The sequence below is a fragment of the Biomphalaria glabrata genome, chromosome 2 (genome assembly GCF_947242115.1).
Source record: "Biomphalaria glabrata chromosome 2, xgBioGlab47.1, whole genome shotgun sequence".
Taxonomy (NCBI): domain Eukaryota; kingdom Metazoa; phylum Mollusca; class Gastropoda; family Planorbidae; genus Biomphalaria; species Biomphalaria glabrata.
This window is the reverse complement of record NC_074712.1, coordinates 52,276,974-52,299,918: the sequence shown is the minus strand read 5'-3', so window position 1 is coordinate 52,299,918 and position 22,945 is coordinate 52,276,974. Positions and strand designations below refer to the sequence as shown.

Below are 22,945 nucleotides of genomic sequence, written 5' to 3'. Positions count from 1 at the left end.
TTAAAAACAAACAGTGTTTTGGTCGATGCCTCAACCTTTTCATCCCCTATACAAGGAGCATATTCAAAATCCCTGTTTCTAGTCACAGACATGACAGCGCCAATGAAAGGTTCATATTTGAGGTAAAAACCACGAAATATTTTTTTTCGCAATAAGAGACAACACTAAACTCAGAAAGAAGACATTATTATAAGTAATTATTCCGTTTCTACTAGATGGTGCAGTTCACTTTCTAAGTAGAAAACAGACGAAGAACAACAAAAAGGGAAGTGCCTGAAGCCACGCCGTAAAAATACAAGAGAAGTGTCACGGAGTTGCTGGGGTCTACTTGTTGTTTTTTTGTCAGTTCCTATTGAACAATGGAAACAATGCGTTTAAAAGCAGTACTGAAGTAACATAGTAACATAGTAACACGCATAGACTTTAATCCAAGTCAAACATGTATCAGCTAGAACTGTACACTCAAAAAGTACGAATTTTTGGCTCTCCTAGAAAAGGTTCGAATCAAAACACTATTTCAAATATACATCACTACGTGCTAAAGAAAAAAAAAGTGAGATGCCTAGAATGGTGTGTATATAATACACAGATACACAGGCAATAAGGAAGAAGGGTGTTGCTTTCTATTGATCAGGCCTATATTCGCTATTTAACCACGAAGTCAGAATTTTAATGCCAGAAAAAAATAAAACTGGATAAGTATAAACGTCAATTCTCGGTACATCTATAGATCTAGGTAGCTTTAATAATACATAAAACACTATAGATCTAGGTAGCTATAATAATACATAAAACACTATAGATCTAGGTAGCTTTAATAATACATAAAACACTAAACCATGATTTGCACATAAAAAACAAAACCAAATAAAATATTCAGAAAGACACAAAGATAGAGGCACATTTCTTATTCCTTATGCTAGAACAAATTCGTACAAGTGCTCCTTCTTTCTAAATTAGCCAGGAAAACCAGCGACTTGGCAGAGTTTAAGTGATTGATTAACATGCATGACTAAATTAACACATGAAATGTGTAGGACGTAATTTTCTTTTTTGAAGTAACGTCTGTAATATATAAGATAAGAAGATACGTTAAAATGAGGTAAAGCTGACTTATCTAGGTAGTTTATAGAATGAAGTTGATCTGACTTATCTATGTAGTTTATAGAATGAGGTTAATTTGACTTATCTAGGTAGGCCTAGTATATAGAATGAGGTTGATCTGAAGTATCTAGGTAGTTTATAGAAGGAGGATCTAGGTATTTTATAGAATGAGGTTGATCTGACTTATCTATGTAGTTTATAGAATGAGGTTAATTTGACTTATCTAGGTAGGCCTAGTATATAGAATGAGGTTGATCTGAAGTATCTAGGTAGTTTATAGAAGGAGGATCTAGGTATTTTATAGAATGAGGTTGATCTGTCACACATCGTTTAACAACGGTAAAAGATGAATTCCACACTAACAAACATAAAGTTACAGTTATACCTTGCAACTTCGACATTTCACTTTCCCGGTTTAGCTGTTACAAGGGGTTATATCAAAGTATGAAGAGTTTTAAAACGCAATTTACATATTTATAAGTAATGTATTTGTATAACTTATGACTAAAATACTTTTGTCTTGATATAAAAAATGTTAAAATTACTTGGATTAAAAAGTTTTGAGCAAAGTATAGATCTACTTCAGAAAGATTTTCTTTGAAGTACTGAAACAATTAAAAGGTTTATGAAAAGTTGCAAAGAAAGCTGAGATGGTAGATAATAACCTACATATCAATGCAAATAGATCTCTTATCAAACCGTCTTGTGAGTGACACTAACAAAAGTAATTAAACACAAAATAATGTTGAATAATAGTTCCAAGTTGTAGAGGGTTATCATAACCATTAAGAAAGTACATACTTTTAGGTATACAAAGTGAAAATGAAACTGTTGTTCTTACATGATTAGTAAATGTATTTATTATTCGGTTCTACCTTCAAATAAAAATCTGAAGTGGTTGGTTTCTGCTCTCCAGCTTTGAGAAACACTAAAGAACAGAGAACCAAAGTAAATGAATGCAGACAGAGGAATCCAAAAACATTTTTGAAAAACAAGAGGATTTTATTCTTAAATAATCAATAATTCAGTAACATCCTATATTATATTACGAACATTTGCATAAAACCAAATTGGCAGCAAATTAAGTTCGTGCAAAAAATAATAATTTCAATCCAAATAATGCTGGCTTTAGAAGTTCCAACATTGTCCAGCTAGCCATGCAGCAGAATTTACAGAATGTCCAATGATGAGCAGTGTTGTAGGGACAGGAAATGAAAGGACACTGTTACAGTGTACCTGTCATGTCGTGCTCTTAACAGATTTAATTGGTTTCAGTTAGTTTTAAACAAAACAAGGACTGGACACTACTGATGACGAAAGTAATTTGGTGTCTACAGACAAAGGAGAGGTTTTTAATTATAATTGAATGTCAACATACCTTCTTATATTTCTCTTGCATTCTTGTATTATAATAAATCCAGAAGAAAAGTCAATATGTAGCAAGCGCCATTATAAAGACGTCAGTAACAGTTTATATCACTAACCGACACCTGTCTGTAAGCGTTTATGATTTTCTCCCCCACTACAATCGTTTGAAACTTCGAAAGTGTTATTTTCACAAGTGGGTCATAGAGACGCACCTCGAATTCCTTTGACTGAGTCCCAATCAGTGCAGCATAATACTGCATTCTACTCGGTCAGTATCACACGAGATGTCTGATAACACACTCACGAACACCGATAAGAGAAAGATATAAAAAAGAATTTAAAAAAAAAGAGGACGTTATCCCGACAAACAACAACACACACACACACACAAAACACACACACACACAAGAAAATACACACAGACAAAGAAAACAGCTATGACGAGGCGCACAGTTCATTGTATCTCCCAAGAATGTCTCAGACATAATCTCTGTTGTTGTTTTTTCATTCTGTATATTTCTTAATTAAATTTCAATTTAGATTGAAGTGTTCAAAGTGCTTTAGCAAGCCAGAAGATGAAATCAAAGCAAGCCTCCACTTTGGTCTAACGTCCGAAAGAAAATGTTCACTGAATGATTGTCTGTGATCACTGTTTTTTACATTTGCATCTAGATCTATGCATTTTGTAATTCGTAACCCCCCCCTCCCTTTTTCAATCTCCTTAATAACTACACTGGTTTCAAAGCCAACGCAAGTTAACAGACCTACAATATAATTCGACAAATTTGTTAAAATATGCAAGTCAGTAATGAAACACTACACAAAGAATTGTGTTGTTTTACATAGGTCAAAAGTCTGTATATGTAATTATATGAGTGTTGATAGTTCTAATCAGTACATAAAGAGTGTCCTTCCTAAACATACAGATCCTAAATACTTATGCACCTTAAGAATACAGTCGCCGATGTGGATATTTTAAAGACATCTGAATGCGTCAGTTTTTAAACATTTTCTATTTCAACTTTTTTTTTTGTTCAATGTTTTGTATGTTTGGGTGTGTTTTTAATTTTTCTTAAAGTAAACAAAGGTATTTTTATGACCCAACTAATAGGGGACAAGTTCTCTCCCCTCTGCCTACACCAGGTGGTAGAAAAAGAACTCCAGTCTACATCCCTTGTCACTCTTTGTGAAACTATTCTTAGATTTCAAACTAAAGACAAATCTCTAAACACTTACTATGAGGAAGAAGACATAAAAAAAAAAAAAGAAGAAAGTGACATTGTCAGATTTACAGTGGAGCTTCGAAACGTGTAGTGTGCAGTTTTGCTCCTAACACTAAAGTAATAGGCTTCCATCCTGTCCCATACACTGTGACATACAACATAATCTGTCTTTCCTTTTAGACATAAAACATGCGATAGCAGTTCTCACCTCACACAAAACTATTACATTTTTATTAAGAAACTCCGTTGTTGTTTTTTTTACCTAAATGGGGAAAGGTAATTGTTCTAAATCATCAGTGAAAATAGGAACATAGAACTTACTTGAAATCTAGGCCTACACTGTTATATCTCTTCTATTACGCTTACTGGTATTAAAACAAAAAGAGTTATAATAATAACTGGAATCCCTGACTTTAAGGCCTCACAGTGTGACATATTAACTTGGACGAGCGCAACACTTTTTGAGAACCGCCGATGTGTACTATAATTAATAACCTTCGCCTTCGTGACAAGTGTTGATATAGAAATATAAGAACTCAGGCAAGCGTGCATTTTTTTTAACGCTATAAGTGTGTGGTCTACAAGTTCACTTCGTTGATTAAAAATAGGCCTATGGCAGCTTTTCCTATAAAATATGGTATTATCAGAACAACTTTAACCGAGCCGACACAGCCGTTAGGCCTATATGAGACCAAAAAAAAAGGCTATTTTTTAACTGTAAATCTCTCACTATATAATAGCGGACAACATAAATAGACCACATAGAGAAGTTTCAGTGAGTATAAGCAATCAAGCTGTAAACGTAACGACAAGTGTGAAGCTAGGTGCTGAAACAAAGAATGATACAAACATATTATAAATATATAACACAAAGGCAGCACTAGGGACCAAATTTGTATTGAGAGAAAATAGTGAATTAAATAGAACGAAATAAGGGACCGGACGTTATTGTCAGAATGGTCTCAAATGTTGTATTCATATATTGAAGTAACGTCAATAAACCAAACTAATTAGAGCAGTGCATTAAATGTACGTGAACTTACCTATAAAGCGACACTTAAGAAATCCTCGGCAAGTCGTAGCGCGGTCACAATGGCAGTTAATTTGTTTCTGGTCAGCTAAATGTCGTTGATCTCGCCTGACCAGAAAGTTGTCACAGCTAGAATAAGGGCGTTTACAGAGAAATGGGCTCTCCTGAGAATGTGTGTCATGGAGTTCTTCACACGAAACCACTCCTGACAAAGCTCCTACCACAAAATCATGACCGTTTGGGAAAGTATCGTAAATAAGTTCATTCATAAGATGGGCGTGGTCGATGTATCAACACTAAAGGTTTCTGATCGATTTTGTACTTATTGGGCTTACTAAGGGGCGGGGCAAATGACAAAAATAGTATAGAGATATATGCCCGGCCCTTTTTTTTTTTTACACTTTATAGAAAGATTATGATATTACCATCAACTTCTCTAATCTCATGAAACGCTGTGAGCGAAGTGTCGAAACGAAGGGCCATACTAGTTCAGCCCCTTAAGGTATTGTTAAGAAATAAAATAATGACATGAACATACAGAGTAAATGAACATTAACTATATACACATCTATTGGGTAGAATAAATGTAGCACTTAGGGTCAGTGAAATAGCGGGGAGACAGCCAATACAACTCAAGGCGCTATAGATGTATATAAATAGCTAGACTTAGTATCGCGCAACTCTATGTAATGTACGCCAAGGTAGCACGGGTGACCTTTTCAGCTCTGGCCAGCTTAACAAAAAACGACTGGGTTAACACCAAGACAGATCTGCTGCCAACATGACTATGGCCGCCAGTGGACCATGAGGAAAAAAAAATCAACGCATCAACTCCATAGATTAACACACACACACACAGTGGCAAACGAACCAACGCAATACATAGACTAAAGTCCTCAGGAAAGTATATCTCTAGTTCAGTGTACCGTGTCGGATAACAGTTACTAGACATTCTCTTGGGCTGGTAATTCTAGCATTCAAATGGCTAAGGTTTTCCACTGGCAAGAATTTAGTGAACATAATATCGGCAAACAGAAAACATTGACCAGACACTGGTAGAAATGGAAAGGTAAAACATAATTTCAAGAGGTCACGAAAAGAAGGTAAGAGAAAAAAAAAACTACAAACGAACAAATATCAATGAAACAAACAAAATAAATGAAACCTCCCTTTGTGGTCATACTTCAAGTTCGTTTGTATAGCACTAAGCAGAGCTCCAGAAATAACAACAGAGCGGTTCTTACAAGGAAGAAATGTCTTCTATTGACCTAGTCTACAATATCGTGTTTTTGGTGGCCTCCCCATGGTAAACCTGGGCACATGATACGGACAAACTCCTCCATCCCTCGGATACGTCAAGCTTTTTTTCTTTTCCACACGCAGAAACACACGCACACACAACTTATTAACTGTAGTTCTATTTTCTACTATGAAATCTATGTTAGATGTGAGTGTTTCTCTTTAAAATAAAAACACAGCATTAAGTATGCAAATATATAGTCAAAAATAAATCTATTTAAATTGTCTCGTCGTTACATTAAGACTGGTGGAACATTCGAATAGAAAAAAAAAATTGACTCCATAATGGCACGCAAGCAAAGCACGAGATAGTGACGTCACTTACTGGCTATCGCCGGGTGCTTTAGTGAAGCAGTGATGAGGATATGACCTTAACCTTTTACGGCGAAGGTCAACAGAAGAGGAAGCAACAAAGGAAAAAAATCAAGAGAAAAAAAAATGTCACTTCATTTTCAATGAAAATGGTTTTGTATTTAAACAGTTTGACAGTTTTACTATTTAAAAGAGACTGGCACTATGTTACTGAATTACTAACAGTTCAGTTGAGTGAACACATTAATGTTGGTACTACAAGACGTAGACCTACTCCCCCCTCCCCCACCTCTGATTGATATGTGAACATAGTGCACTAAAAAGAATAAAAATATTTATAATGCACTAAATACAAGATGAAATTCTCTTTAAATTATCATGTGGTCTAGGGACCAACTTTGAGCTCATTGTGAGTAGCATTGGTCAATACAAGCGCAGGTTGGTAAAGTGACATATAACGTCATAGAGTCAGCGCATTAATAACACACATATTATTTTAATTTTGTAAACCTTAATTAAAAAGTATATTAAAAGTAATTTAAACTCATTGATTTTTAATCAGAGATTAATGGTACTGTTGCAATAATTAAAGCTTTATAAGACCGATTATTTTGCTCTTATAATGAACGCCGGATGTAAAAACAACTGAACATTTTTACCCAAGCCCCTATTCTCACCTTCCCTACCCCGAAAAAATTTTGGTTAAATGTATACAAATCTACTCAAAGCATAAAACATTCTAATGCTAGGCCTAGAAGACTATAAGTAGACTGGGCGCACAATGGTCCTGAGCGTCTATTGCTTTGTTTTAAAATTCATGAATGAAATAAATAAATACGATGAGGCTACTTAGACTGGTTTGACCATGGTTGGACTGATTTACTTTTTTTCTCGTGCAAAAGAAGCGCAATTTTTAAAAAAAGAGACCAGTTCTGATACGAAAATGCAGAGTTTTTGATATACTGGATAAAATTAAATCTATTCAAATTTGAACCATAAGTCTAGCGCAGATGCAGCAGCATGGGGTTTTGTACTGCTTGAAATCAGATTATAATTATATTTTGTTTAAATTTTAAAAAATCTATAAAAGTCGCATTAAAATTATTGATGTCAACTTAAGATCATCAGGCTAAAACAAAATTTAGATGCAACCATAATGGTTTTTAAATAATGAGATTTAAATGTTAAAAGATACAATGAATGGTTCTCAAACTGAAGACCGCTGGATGCGATGTCAAAAAGTCATGAAGTTAATTCTTTACTAACAAAAACTTTTTTTTAAAAATTGAGCAAAGTTATTGTAGCTGTTAAAATTGACTTGACAATGAATTATTGATAAGAGTGAATTTTCCCATAAAATTCTTTCTCTTAAATAATTGATCGCTACATAAAATAGATATGGGAAAAAAACATGGACAAAATCGATTGTGATTCACCTTTTTTTTTATATCTAATTAGAAATATTTGTCTCAATATATAAGCGACTTCCCATAATTAATAATCAAAATGTAGGCGCACTTATCAAAGCTCGCTGGATTGTTGTTGTTTTTTTTCTCTTTCATACAAGACTTTTGTTAATAAGATTGTCTACCTTACCGATGTACGTTTACAAAACAAGGTTTCTATCTGGTGACCTTTTTATTGATATCAAGTGAACTCTTCACAAGATGAAATTACATTCTAATTAATTTACAAATTGACATAGGGATTTAGAACGAAAGAATACATTGTTTTTGTGCCAGGTTAGTTCATACATAACACATTGCATGGTAAAAAAGTAATTTGAAAAAAAAAAGGCGATTATTTGTTTTAATGATTAGCATGAAACAGTTACATATGAGGGGGGGGGGGGCAAGACAGGGTTGGAGAATTAGTGGGCAGGTGTGTAAGAGAGGGAGGGGGGAGAGTTTTAGACTGAGAAATGAGAGGAGTAGAGAGACGAGGCCCAGACTGACCAAATTAAATTAGAGACATGCTCGAAGGAGGTTCTAGACAAAGTCATAAGTTTGCAAAATTAGGTATGCACAATTTTAGAGAACTGTTTTTAATGTAAATTAATGGTTGTATCTGGATATTAGGCCTACCGCCAACCAAATAACGAAAGTTTTTGAAAGACCCGGTTTAAAATATACTTCCAAAATGAAATGTAGGCTACCCAAAACACATGACAGCAAATATAATGATAGAATTCAGTGGCGTCACAAGCGTTAGGCAAAGGGGTCCGATGCGCCCTTGGCAAATGTGGGCCCTTGAACTGAAAGAAAACGCTAACAACAATGTGTTGATTGTGAGAATTTAAATTAATAAACTTTTAAAACTGCCATTAGCATCCCAAGTAGCTGTATCATTGTTCTCTCCCTTGAACATCAAATTCATTGATAAACTGGAAAGTTGATATTACTGATAAATAATTGATGGACACAAAATTAGATTTAGTCAAAGTTGCCCCTTTTTATTTTTTTCCTATAGTAAATTTGGGTAAGACCTAATAAAATAAATATAACCATGACACTCAGTTTGTTATATCGATTAACTAAAGACTGCCAAATATCAACTATAATAATACTTGTACTTATTATAAGTCGTCACTGAATTAAATGTAATGACAGTATGGATGTAAAAGGTGGTAAATACATTGGGCTCACGGGTACCTAGCTACACCATTAATGCTATGGTAGCATGAGAGTTAAGTGAGTTTAGTAAAAATTCTAAGATTTTTTATATTTAAAAAAATTAATTTCTTGTTATAAGGTGTTATGGAGTGTTTGTGTGTGTTTCTATGGTGACGTTAGGAAGAGGTTAGCGATTGGTTGTAAATGATACAAGATAGGTGGCAGTGTCGTCACATGGGCTTAGTGAAGAGAGAGCAATCCAGAACGTGAGACTGAAATATGTTATTGTAGTGGTTAGATTTTGTTTAAAAAATATTACTATTAAAAGTCAAGTACATTTCTTTTATCTCAGATCAACTTATAACAAAAAGTGATATTTAGTATTGTTCAAAGAAGTAATTTCAAGTTTAAATGGTTAAGATACATTACGCCTACAGCAGTTTAGTTGTCTACCAACAGTTTGGTGCCACAAGTCAACAACCGGCAACAACATAAGACTTAAGTGAGAATTGGTTTGTGTGATTAGCTTTACTAATGCTAAACGATGTTAAGTGCTCTATTCGCATGCACAGTTCTTGAATACCAAAGCCAAATATTCTCCTCACCTGGTTGTCCACATCCGCACCATGCGTTGTATTTTGAGAGCTCCCTTCCTCAACCTCTGGTGTCTCCTCTTCACTATGAACATCCGGATGTGTGTCTGCAGCCTGACAGCAGCGCGAGATTGAATCTTCCTGGCCTCCTGGTCCAGCCTCATCTCGAACGTTTCTTTCATGAAAACCTGAGAATGGAACAGTAAAAGATCAAACTTTGTCAAATGTATAACATAAACCCTAGCATAGACACATGAAAACCTGAGGATGGAACAGTAAAAGATCAAACTTTGTCAAATGTATAACATAAACCCTAGCATAGACACATGAAAACCTGAGGATGGAACAGTAAAAGATCAAACTTTGTCAAATGTATAACATAAACCCTAGCATAGACACATGAAAACCTGAGAATGGAACAGTAAAAGATCAAACTTTGTCAAATGTATAACATAAACCCTAACACAAGACACATGAAAACGGATGCTAGTCACAGTCTTCAATGATTCTATGGCCTTTATTAGGGGGGGGGGAGGGAGTCTTTAGTTTAACTTCCTTTGAAATAGAATATCTTACAAGCAATAATGAGGCTACTAGTGGTTAATTTACTAAGGTGTACTTTTCCCAGCCATCTACGCCCGATAAATAACTAACTTTGATCTGTTTTAGGTAAAACAAAAGTGTCGGGGAAAGAACCACATCTAAAGCTACAAGTTGTGGGACTGGAGCATATTAAAAAAGTAGGTGTTACGAAATCATAATATACTAAATATGAAAGAATTATTAGTTTGTTTTTTTTAGAATATATTTTGATTATAGTTTGAGTACTATAATTTAGAGGCCATATGTTCCATGAGGAGCTCAAAGGAGTGATGATGACTATAATTTACCCATGCATGACTATTAAAACACTCACTCGATCACTGACTGCTTTTTTACTATATCCAATAGACATTTCAAGTTCATCCCTCTCTCTACTATTGACAACAGTGTAGCTACAGGAAGTAAAATCTTTTAAAGTCAGGTCCGTATCACATTTTGTATCATTTATATTAACACTGTCCTCGTGGCTAGTTAATAAATCCTCAGAGCAGACTTCATTCGCCACATACTTATTCGGAAATGTATTCTCTTCCATTGTATATGTGAAATGATGCAACTTATAATTATTCTCGGTATAAGATTGGATCGACTTTGAGCTTGTCTTTGCTAGATCTTGACTAGGAATGACGCGCAAGTAATTCTGCAAGTCTAAAAAATTACAGCTTCTAGCTTTATACTTCGGAACAGAGTCGTCGAAATACTTGCTGAGAAAACTGAACTCTTGGTGGGTCACGTCTAATTTCTCGTGCTTTTTACGGAAGAGTTCGCTGCTCCGATCTGTTACATGAGTACAATACATCACAGTAGTGGCCTTTTCTTTAGCTAACTTGGACCAACCTTTTAAAGTGTACATGTACTCGGAGTCATCGGCGTCGCTATCGAAATCTCGAGGTGGAATAGGGACGTTTTTCATTTGCGGGATGGATTCAGCTGCACAGAAATCATTGTTGTTAATTTCTTTCTGGGGTGGCGATGCTAGATTTTGGGATGAATTGATCATTTCCACGGATTTATTATACGGTCCCTCTGATACAGGAGACATGGTAGCTTCTCGTCGGTTTTCTAACACACTTTTACCTCTGTAGAATAAATATCCATCAATCGTTCTATCAAAGGTAGCTTGCTCGGAGCTCTGCACCACAAGAGATAGTTCATTGGGTCCTTCTGGTAAATGTTTGCCTAGTATGTCAACATTATTTGAGCCTGCGTTTAACAATAAGGGATTTCCTTTGTACACCATATACGGGACATTACGGAACTCTGTTATTGCTTCACTGTTCATCACATCAGTGTTAACACCCTCGGGGTCTACAGCAACATGTTTCGATGTCAAGAGCGAACGAAGTGGAGGTCGTGGTGAGCTCATTGGCATGGTGGAAATTTCGACAATGCGGTCCCCTAGAGGATTAGCTCGATTAACTTGAGCGTTGACCTCTAAGACAGGTGATGGTGATGTGCTGTAGGTTGGTAAAGGAGACGGCGGTGGCTTCAACTGATATTCATGATTAGAGGATAAAGGTTGATATCTCGGGGATAATGGCTGAGAGGGTGGTAGGTACATGCTGCGTGGTGTATCTTGTGTAGATTCTCTAAGTTGATTGCTTTGCGAATAATAAAAGGGTAGCGGTGATGGCGAAGTACTGTACGTGGGTAATGGAGAAGGGGGTGGTTTCCATTGATGATTTACTCTTTCGTTGCTTATGTCTCGCGGAGAACGAAGATCAACGTCAGAGGCATACTTCTGAACCGTAGACGGCTGAGTTTGTGCTCGTCTTTGTAGCAGTGTGGACTGTTCTAACGAGTAAGTTCTTGGTGACATGAGAGGCAGTGAATTTTCCCACCTTAAGTCGAGTGACTGAATCATTGGTGAATATTGCTGCGGTCTTTTATCGTGCCATGGTCTTTGTGCCAAATCCAAAGGTTGCCACAGTTGCGAATTTTTGCCTGGTGTTAAAGGAGAGTATAGCTGACTTTGACCAGGCACCTTTGCCATAGGCGATCTCACCTGCGACTGATTTTCTGGGCTTCGATCTTGCGTAGGGGAATAGAAATGCCAAGAAGAAAAGTCTTTAGCATCTTCTGCTTTGCTTCTGGGAGGAAGAGTTCTAGAATAGGATATCTCTTTTCGAGGCGAGTAGGGCGAATGTATCTGTGATATGTTGCCTTTTGTGGGTTGCTGGGAATGATATGTCACTAGATCTTTTCTTTGTGACTGAGGCGAATTTATGGGTCGAGTGAATTCATTTCTAGAGGACGGTGGCATCTGGTCGTTTCTTGACAAGTGAGACGATTGCGCCAACGCTAAAGGATTTTTTCTAGGCGAACGAGGTGAAAGCGTGTGTATGAAGTTGTTTCTTCTATAAGAAGGAGGTGAATAAGCTAATCGCATGTTTGCTTTATACTGCGTTGGCGGAAAGCGAGTAGAACTTTTTCTTCCCATTGTCATGGTCTGCGAGACATTTGTACGATATGTGGATGGGTAAGGCATTGTGTGGTATACATTTAGTCCTGGAGACTGGCTTCTCTGTTGACGTGATCGAGAAAGTGAGCTGGGATTGTACAGCATTGCGCTTTCTGGTCGGTCTATCTGAATGAAGTGGTCTAATTGGGAGAGATCTCTGCTACACATCGACACCATTTTTCTAGGGTACACATCATAATCTGCTGCAGGGTGAACAGTACCCGAGCTAGTCTGTTCAACGTTACCATTGCTGGATAACACCTGGGGATCTTTCACTGTATGAGAAGGCTCCTGATCTGCAAAAACGTTTGGCCCTACTGGGACATTGCTGATATTCTGGTTCTCGTTTGATGAGACCTTAGTGTTCCCATTTGCATCCGTTGTTTCTGTTTTCTTTTGTTTGATACTAAACCATCGTGGTTTAGGCAATGTAGCAGGCGGGGACTTGGGAGTCAGGATTTCAGAATTTTTAGGAACTGATTGTTGTCGTAAAAATCCTTGATTAAGTTGCGTAGAGTTTGAAAGCGACAATCTATTTGGTCTTTCTGAAGTCGGTAATGGAGGCGGTATTGGTGGCTGGTTTGGTGGTATGCTTTCCTTGTTTTCTAGATCCGTTTGCACAGCTGCATTCGTTTTCGCATTAACAAGCTCTTTGAGATGCCTATCAATGATTTCACTTGTACTACGATGCTCTTTCTTTAAGACCTTTCTTCTAGTGGGCGGTGTCACAAATGCTCTGACTTCTGTTCCTTTGGCGATTATATCATCCGCACCGTAAGGGCTGGTATATTTATTGCCAATCGATTCTAAAGTTCCTTCGTTTCGTATGTTTCGATTGAATGTGGTTTTCTTACCCTGCGAAGGCTTCTGGTCTACCAAGTAATCCGTAATAGTTGATGCGGAGTCAACAGTTGCATAAACTTCCTCTTCATGAGGTAGTGTCATTCGCGGTCGGCTGTGAATTGAAGATCTTTGTGGTCCTGAGGAGCTTCTAAAAAAGTCTTGGGACTCAACACGGTCCAAAGAGTCTGTGTGTTGCTGTAAAGTAGATTGTGGCTGCAGAAAAGGTATATTGGCCAAGGAAGTGCTCATAGCGTCAAGATAGGTCTTCATGGAAGCAAGATTGAAATGTGTGTTTCTCAAAATTTGATCTATAGGTCCAGGGGTGGTGGAAGAAGGGAAGCCCAGGTAAGGGTTAGGCACGTTGGGAAATAATTTTGTGCTAGGAGACAAAATAAAATTATTATCAATAGGATTAGAAGGGACAAACCCTGACTGTTGTAAAAGTGTATTTTGGTTCTCTGAATGCACTGCTACATTTGATGAACCTACTTGATCAACCGGCTTAGGTTTTTGCTGCCTAAGTTTCGCGCGAGAAGAATCCACGGCTTCCTTGGTCATTTTATTCACCCCTTCATTTTCACTAGTATCATTTGAATCCGAACTTTTAGAGCGACCACTCCTGTCCGAATGACGACGGCTCGTTCGTTTCCTTTGTTCTCTGCGTTTCCTAGACGATGCACTTCTAGATAGCCTACTAGCATTCTTTGAACTGCTGCGTTTCTCATCCCCGTCACTGTAGGAGCTCATTTTCTTTGAACGTCCTGATCTTGTCTGCCTTAGAATTTCTTTATCCATTAAAGAAGCAACATCTTCGTCGGAAGAATCACTGGACGAGCTGGATGTGTCGCTGCTGTCGTCCTCCTCGTCTGCCCGCTTCATCATATTAAAGATGTCCATGCTGGGGTAATACATGTAATTACCGTTGTAGTTGTAGTTACTCTCTTTAGTGTTGGTAACATCCGGAACATACAATTGGCCATCTTGGCCGACATATACAACATCTGGAGACCCAGAGTTTGGTATAAACGGATATTTCGCACTGTTAGTGTAGAGCTGAGCCAATGAATCAAAGCTGCGGTACCTGAAAGGCAAGGTTCGAGACTTGCGACTTCGCTTCTTTCTTCTTCTCGCACTTCGTTTCTCGGCATCCAGTGTTTTTCCATCCTTACTCCCAGGAATAGTGACAAACAAAGAGCTTACCACGTGACGGTCGGTGGGACCTGATCCACGTAGTTCCCCATCCCCTGCCTCTAAAGACTGGTATCTCTTGTACCTTCTACCACTTCCATGTTTTATCATCTTCAACAACATATTGACTTTCGCAGGCGCTTTCTCTTCTCTTGGCGTAGAACTACTGTTGTTGCTAAGCGTGGACACGCCCTTTCTAGGCAATGTGTTATGTTTCTTATCTCTTTCTTGGCTTTGAGCATTTCTGGACCTTCGAGGTGACCCGTCCGGTGACTTCCTACCACCTCTTGGCAACTCCACATCGGAATCATCACGGGTGTTTTTGGACAACTGAGGCACGTATGGGTCCGAAAAGGATCGTTCGGGTAATCTGCCGATGACTTTGGGATGCACAATCTCATTCGCTCGTGGTACAAACATGCCATTCTTCATGTACGCAGGCCTATACGCGTCGCCTCTGCCCAGGGTAGCAGTGGTATACTCATAACGCTTCGGGTAGACCTCGCTGTAGTCGTGCCTCGTCTGATTCATGTTGGCGTCCGTGTTGACATTAGCGGGCAGGTCCTGCGTGCTGTTGACAGATCTGGCCGTCACGTAGTTTCTGTTGGGGGATACAGCTGTCTCAATCAAGCCTCCAGTCTCGTCGTCCAAGTGATAGCTGACGAAGGCGTTGGTGTTGACGATGTTCTTGCTGAACTTCTGTATGTGAGGCACTGTGGAAACATAAGGCACTTCTGGCTGAGACACGTTGATGACGTTACTTCCGGTGATTTTAGAGCGCGAAGAGCTGTCTGGTCCGGCGCCATGATGGACTACTACATTGCTACTTCCGGAAGCTTTCCTAGGCAGAACTGTGGAGTAGGTATAGTTTTTGTCGTAGGTCGAGTATTGTGCGTTATCAAGCATGTCTCGACTTCTGAAGCATTTATATCTGCTTTTAACAACACATCCGTCTCATTGAAAAAACAAGCGAATGTCTCATTATGTAGACGAGCAATAAAGATATCAAGTCAGATGAATATTCTCTTTAAAAGAGAACAAAAATATCAAATTTATCAATGCATGACAAGATACACTTTATCTTAAAGCAATGAACCTTAGTTCAGAGCCTAAAATAGCCTCGCTTTAATTAATAACAGAAACAGATCACTTTGAACTGTATCTAAAAACAAAAGCACATAACATTCACGTTCACAGAATATAGCAGGCTGAGAGAAATCATAACGAATGTATCTCCTATTGACATGTCAGTGTGTCCGTTTACATTAAATCACGAGTACTCTGCATAAGTTTAGAATGAAATATAGTACAGAAAGAACAAACAAATGAGTGTGTTTTAGTCTAATATCTCATTCAGTTTGTCTTTAACTTCGCAGTAATACAAAAAAAAAATGCATAAATTGCCCACTACGTCCAACACATCAACACAATTAAGAAAGTGACGTCTTGCAGAACTTGGCCCGTGTGTGCCCCATCCATCACTGTCTGAAGGTATCGTCTGCTTGGCTCATGGAGATATCTACGCGCCTTAACGAACTTTGAAAATGTAATACTCTGACAACAACATAGAGTGATGACTAAGGAATGTGAAATGTTAGAGAACATTGAAAACTTAAGGAGCCAGAAAGATTTTTTTTTAAATAAAGACACGGGGGCCACGTTCTGCATTTAAAGTGCATGGTGTTAGGAGACAAACTACGCTGGCATGACCAAGTCACAGATTGTCAAGACTTGCACATTCTTCCTTAAGAACATGAGAAAGTAAGAGATACACAGGAGTGCATCAAGAAATGGAGGAACCTCACATTAGGTGAAGCGACGGGGATCAGGGAAGAATTGAGAAATGACTAGCCACTTTTCTGACGACTAGCAACTTTACCCCACATGTCCACAGAGGAGATTGGACCAAATCACAATGAGCAATGGGGGCGCGGTGGCTGAGTGGTTAAACGCTTGGCTTCCGAACCTGGGGTCCTGGGTTCGAATCTCGGTGAAGACTGTGATTTTGAATTCCGGGATTTTTAGGGCGCCCCTGAGTCCACTCAACTCTAATGGGTACCTGACCTTCATTGGGGAAAGTAAAGGCGGTTGGTCGTTGTGCTGGCCACATAACACTCTGCTCTTTAACCGTTGGCTAAATAAACAGATGATCTTAACATCATCTGACCTATAGATCACAAGATCTGAAAGGGGTACTTTACTTTTTTTTTAATGTATAGCATACAGGACCCGCTATGGAAAAGAAATGTTTCAAAGTGAAAAGAGAAACTGTGATCAAATAGAGAAGGAAGAGGCCTCGAGATGTATGCGAATAGAAAGAAGGTCTCCAAACTATGAACAGCCGGCATGAAGTGGAGTTGGACACTCCGACAGAGGGCATACATGTCTAATACAGTCTTCCACTTAAACAATTAAATGTACATTCTTAATAAAGTCTGTCACTCATACAATTATATGTACATTCTTAATAAAGTCTGTCACTCATACAATTTGATACTACTCATTGTGCATAGGGAGAAATAAATTATTTTTTGCTTGATCACGTGTTTAAATGTATGTACGTATGAATGCTATGTTAATTATACATATATTATACAAAGTGTTGTTCTATATAAGGATTGTACTTGATATACAGAACACTCATTAAAGTTGCGTGTAAGTAATAGCAAGCTAAGCATGTTGTATTCTCCACAAAATAGGCGTGGTTAGTTGTTTAAGATGACAGGCATTATACAATGTATGCAAATTGAGTTGAGTTCTTATCTAGTAACTGAAATACTGCTACCTTCATTTCTATCCTATACAATACTGCTAGTTACATTCCTACTTAGAAAGCAAACATTCATCCAAGTTCTTGTTCCAGTGTTTCAAAAAAGAGATTCGCTTAAAGAGCAAATACATTATTTTTGTTCGTTATAATTGCATGTTTTCGAGAAGTTTCTTGTTTGTTTGTTTTTTTTGTTTCAAATTACATTTAGCATTGCTTTACTTTATAGCAATAGTGTGTCTACACAAAAGAAACTACTAAAAACTTAAAAACTTTATAATTCTTAAATAATACTAACTAAAGTAAGTCCAGACAAATGTCTTCCTTCTAAAACAAATTCTTTAAAGACACATTATATTAGTTCACTAAGAAATAGTTTACAACTAATTATTTTTTGATATCGCCTATTGGTCATTAAGAATAAAATATTGAAACGTTTAACGGGCACACAGCTCGTATATCTAGCCCGCCCACGGCTAAGAAAGTAATAGTAAGGAGCTGGTAATTGGCTACTCAGCTAGCATTGCCCTGGGCTGAAAGTTTGGCTGATAACTGATCTTAGGTGACATTGAGTTAATTGCTCCCTCATCCTAATCACTGGGCAAGCCAATGTGATCAATGCTAACCATACGATGTAGCATGTCAGGCTTTTATAGATTATATTTAAACTGTTCCTACTAGGAAGTGTGTTAGGGGTGCATACTACTGTAACAAAGCATGTCATATATCATGTCATATATCAAGCATGAACATAACACACACACACACACAAAACACACAATGCTGTTAAATGAATACCAGAGATAAGGACAGTGCCATAGTGAATGGGTGGGTAGTGAATGGGTGGGTAGTGCAGTCACCTGGATTTCTTCATGGACCAGCGATGGTGGAAGGAGACAATCCCTAAATAAAGAAACTAAAAAAATCTCCCAAATTTGGGCTTGTACCCTACCCATTGGTTCCGACACCTAATTGGCAAGCAAGCATTTCAGTGATTAACTACGATTCATACAGTTCTTTATCATCAGATCAAATCTTTCATTGATAGGAATGTTGTGACTGCTTTCAAAAGGAAGACCCGATCCTAATCTCTACTAACACGACGCTTCCTGGTCTGTTGTTCAGTGGTGTGTTTATACATTTGAATTAAGTCTGACACTGTGTCTCTGACTTTGTTGCATACAATTGTTGAGAATTAATGACATGGTGCTAATTATCTGAGACTAAATATAAAGCTACTTGAATTTAGATTTGAGGTGAATAGTTTCAGGAACATACATGAGACAAACAACAACACATAAAAAATGTTATTTAAAAAATTACGTAAGGAAAAAAAAAAGATCAATCTGTTCCTTTTTTCTATGCTCCACAGAGTTGCACTTGTGAGCTATAAATAGATTGTTGCTTGATTAGAAATGGAGTGATTTGCTAATGGTTGATATTAATTTGGAAAGAACTGGGGACATCTAAACCAGAACATAAAAAGAGGAACTTTGGAAACAAGAGACACTATTTCAAAATGACTTTTTATGCTATAGGCCAACAAATATTTTCTTTTTTCCTCAGGTCTTCTTTCTGTGAGCAAATTAATTTCCTGCACTCAACCCACATTTAGAAAATTAACACAGAATATCACATTACTTCTTTTATACATTTAGGGAAATTAAATGAAGATAAAATAAAAATAGATTTCCACAAAAAAAAAGAAAATATTTTTGTTAAATAATGTTTTAAAAAAAGGGACATAATGAGATGGTAAATATATACTTTAAAAAATATTTTTTAATATTCTTGAAAATTCAACAACAATATTTGTTTCCATACCTTGGTAGCTCCAATCTGGTATTCATCTTTATGTTCTGGTCCTTGAGTCTGAAGAATCAACTTGCAAATATCCCATGGAACCTGGCCAGTTTTGATTTCTCTCCCCTTCATTAAACAATGGTATCTATAGAAAAATACATTACTTTTTATTTGCTTCTTAAGCTTTTGTTTTTAAATTTGATTCCTGATAGATAGTTTCTACAAATGTTCAATTTATACTTTTTAATTAATTATACTATTAACTATTTCTGTGTTTATGTACAATATTTCAAAGTTATATACAAAATGACTTGAATGAGTTACCTCTCAATAAAATGAGGAAACTTGATTCTGATAGGATAGCCAATTTTTCTGATTCGTATAGTTTCCAACATGCCAGAGTATCTCAGCTGATCTAGAACTACTATGTCTTCAAATACCATTGGAGCTTTGCTGGCATTGGGTTTGATACAGCGCACGAAATATGGGTTACACCTAAGGAAATAATTAAATATTATTGAATTGATCTAAATAAAATAATACAATATTTCTATTATTAGTGATGTAACTACCAGCAGCTTTTGTTTTGCTTACAAATGTTATGGACTTGTTCTTCTTTTGATTTATTTTTAATGGAAGTTAGAATGCAATATTCTTAGAATAATTATATGATTTTATGCTATATTTACAAAATTGAGAAAAGTATTTCTAGTTACAAACAATTTAGCACCTGGACATTGTGTCTATCAGAGAAAGAAGAGACTCAGTGAAGTTGGCTGCTACTGTTGGAGTTCTTGGCTTTTTGGTTACCAGCAAGCCAGTGGTTTTACTTAATGTTTTGGTAATCAGACGATCTCTGTGGTCCTTGAACATCTGTGCAATCATCTGAGAATGGAAAGCATTTATTAATTTTAATTCTAAATGTCAGTCTTGAAAGGTTTAAAGTTTTGAGCAAAAAAAATATAAGTAAAAGATTCATTTTGATTTCATTTAATAATAAGTTGTTTTTTGTTGACAGTTTGTCATTGTAAGTTTACCTTGTTTTTACTCTCACACATCAGTTCTATAACATCACTTCTGAGTGTGTCTTTGTTTTTCTCAAGGAAGTGTTGAACCTGGTCAAATATTCATAAAACAATTAACATTTTAGCTTAAAATTATTTGACTCTAAAAGTCTTTACACTTAAATGTCTTTTCAAGACAAAAAGGTCCCTAAAATTATTACAAGTATAATATTTCATTCATATTTCATTTCATATTAAATAAGAAACTACATGGCTAAGACATAGCTCTACATTTCAATGGTCTACTGGAATGATACAAAGCCTTTAACTCCAATCATTCAGAAATCTAGCTCAGACATTATTATGATATTAGAAGAAATGAATAGCCTGAACAGTAGCAAAGATGTTGAAAAAAAAATGTCAACGCATTTGAAATAGAAACCAACTGCTACTAAAACAATTGTGTATTTCCAAACTTACATTATATTTGATCTTCCCAGCATAATGAACAATAAAAAACTCAGGATCAGACATTCTTGGCTTGTCATACAGCCCATTGCCAGAGTGGTTGAAGTGACATTTTTCTAAAAATGATTTGTCTGTAGACTGAAACATTATTATTAGAAAGTTACATATATGCAATATCAATTACTGATACTTAGAACAATTAATTTTAAGAGACTTCATTTGTAAAATAAATTTAGTTGAATTATCAGAAAACAATTGCGCAAACATTCCCCCCTGATCTGAAATAATGGAAGTGTGAAAGCATTAAATAAAGTCTTTATATCAATCAAATAATTCACTAAGAGTATAAATGAAGGACATTAAAGTACTCTATAATCTACTACAAATTTCTTATTCCATATGTACAAGTGCTATTAGAGTATGTAATGGGTTGCCTGAATCAGCCAGGAAAACCATTGACTAAGCAGAGGTTATTCTCTAATTACATGCACAACTAGATTAACACATCCATATGTGTATAACATAATTATCTTCTCTTCTGAAGATAACATAAATTAAATATCTGAAAGTAAGAGTTTCTTTGGTCTAATGAAAATTAAATATTTTTCAGATTAACAACTCCATATAAATCCAATAAATCTACCCTCAAAGATTTTCTTTGCTTGTTTCATTAAGTCACCAATGTCACTATTTAGGAAAGCCTTCAATCAATAGGAGTCATTCTCTATCTTTCAGAGACATACAAAACTGTTTGAAACAAGCAACTAAGATTTAAAAATAAAACTTACTTGTGGAAGGTTACACTCATCATCTAAAGTATGTAAGATTCCAACTGGTTTTGCTGAAATAAGGTCTATAGTTGGCTGATTATCTTTGAATTCAATGTGCTCCCATTTAATCTTTTCTTTGACATACTCTTTCTGTTCCAAGCGGAAGATGTGTTGATTAAAGAAGTACTGAAGTGTTTCATTAGCATAGTTGATGCAAAGTTGTTCAAAGCTGTTCAAATGGAAGTCCTAAAAACAATAATAAAAAGATATTAAAACAAATATAATTTTTTTTTTAGATCTATATTCTGGGACAAAATTTAATCAACTTTTTGTGGTCAATTATTTTCAACACAGCTATGTAGCACAGATATCAATCCCTTATTAGACCTAGGTGAACTTAGGAACAACCTCAAATCCGAAGTAAAGATTTTAGTCAATCTATATTTGAACTAGAACCTATGTTCATTAACCAAATACATTAAATTTTGAGGGGGAAATTAAAGTTTTACTAAACCAAAGCCTAATCAAAGAAGACATGTTTGTTTATTCAAATATTTTTTAAAAATGTTCTCTATTACCTAACTATTAGTGTTACCTCAAAGCCAAAAATGTCCAGAACAGCCAAGGAAGTTGTGGACTTTTCTCTTTCTATTTTACAAATGATGTAGTTGACACGCTCCACTAGCCAAGAAAACATTCGACAGTACAAAGCTTTAGCTACAGCATCCCTATTTTGAAATATAAGGCAAAAAAAAATAACTCTGTGAAGGTGTTTAGATGGAGATTTGACAAGATATAAATAGTGTTTCAAGAATGGAATCATTCATCATAATAAACAGTTCTACACCAGCAATTTTGAATTATAATGGAATATCAAAGCACTTTTAAAAAAAGATCATGAAACAGAGTTGTCTACCTTGCATCCAAGGCTTGCTCCAAGTTATAGGGAGTAGATATTCTGTCCCCTCTGGCTTCCTATAGACAAGAGGTTAAAAAATAAGAAAATCTTATAAGTTGTTGACATTGATTTTTTACTTAATGAACTTTAACTTCTTTTATTGCTAAATATTCTGTGATCAGACATAAAGAAAATATTAAATTATTATTTATTCTTTTTTAACTTTTTTAATTTTTGAAAGTCTGTTGAAATGTTTTAAGTTTAAACCTTATGGCACATTAACATTATTTGAGTTGCCCATTAACTTATTTGTTTTGTAATTCTATTGTAAAAAGAAAAATTATTAAAACTGCTACAAAATAATTTCAAATCAGTCAGCACAACTTCAGTTAATAAAAATAGTGTAAAATAAATTTGTTCTGACTCTATCACACTAAATTAAACACTTACTGTAACTTTGCTAGTTAAAGCTTGTTTGAGCCATTCATCTGAAAGCTCTAGCATATAAGATATCCATTTTATCTCAGCATCTGAGCCAAGCTGTACAGTATCATTGTTATTTACCTGGAAAATCACAAGCACAGAATGGAAACATATAA

General features: G+C 36.1%; 1 protein-coding gene and 1 long non-coding RNA gene across 7 annotated transcripts in view; one reads left to right on the top strand and one right to left on the bottom strand.

Annotated features, from left to right (window-relative positions):
- Positions 1 to 22,945, bottom strand: part of LOC106054111 (unconventional myosin-XV-like) — a 117,654-nt gene that overhangs the window by 39,385 nt on the left and 55,324 nt on the right. For 4 of the 5 annotated variants that reach the window (XM_056021343.1, XM_056021344.1, XM_056021345.1 and 1 more), the window contains exons 11-20: positions 22,797 to 22,910; positions 22,365 to 22,423; positions 22,044 to 22,176; positions 21,467 to 21,694; positions 20,691 to 20,816; positions 20,244 to 20,321; positions 19,937 to 20,091; positions 19,531 to 19,701; positions 19,228 to 19,351; positions 9,554 to 9,729 (exon numbers count right to left, since the gene is read on the bottom strand). In XM_056021343.1, coding sequence (XP_055877318.1) covers positions 9,554 to 9,729; positions 19,228 to 19,351; positions 19,531 to 19,701; positions 19,937 to 20,091; positions 20,244 to 20,321; positions 20,691 to 20,816; positions 21,467 to 21,694; positions 22,044 to 22,176; positions 22,365 to 22,423; positions 22,797 to 22,910 — 1,364 coding nt within the window. Of the gene's footprint in view, positions 1 to 9,553; positions 9,730 to 10,457; positions 16,070 to 19,227; positions 19,352 to 19,530; positions 19,702 to 19,936; positions 20,092 to 20,243; positions 20,322 to 20,690; positions 20,817 to 21,466; positions 21,695 to 22,043; positions 22,177 to 22,364; positions 22,424 to 22,796; positions 22,911 to 22,945 lie in introns of those variants that run through there. The other variant, XM_013209868.2, reaches the window with a different exon arrangement.
- LOC129924756 (uncharacterized) lies at positions 5,659 to 10,565 on the top strand. 2 transcript variants are annotated; one of them, XR_008776672.1, is made up of 3 exons: positions 5,659 to 5,828; positions 10,211 to 10,281; positions 10,493 to 10,565. It is a non-coding gene; the product is annotated as an uncharacterized LOC129924756 (long non-coding RNA). The 2 variants fall into 2 exon arrangements; XR_008776673.1 differs by lacking the exon at positions 5,659 to 5,828 and adding an exon at positions 7,925 to 8,078.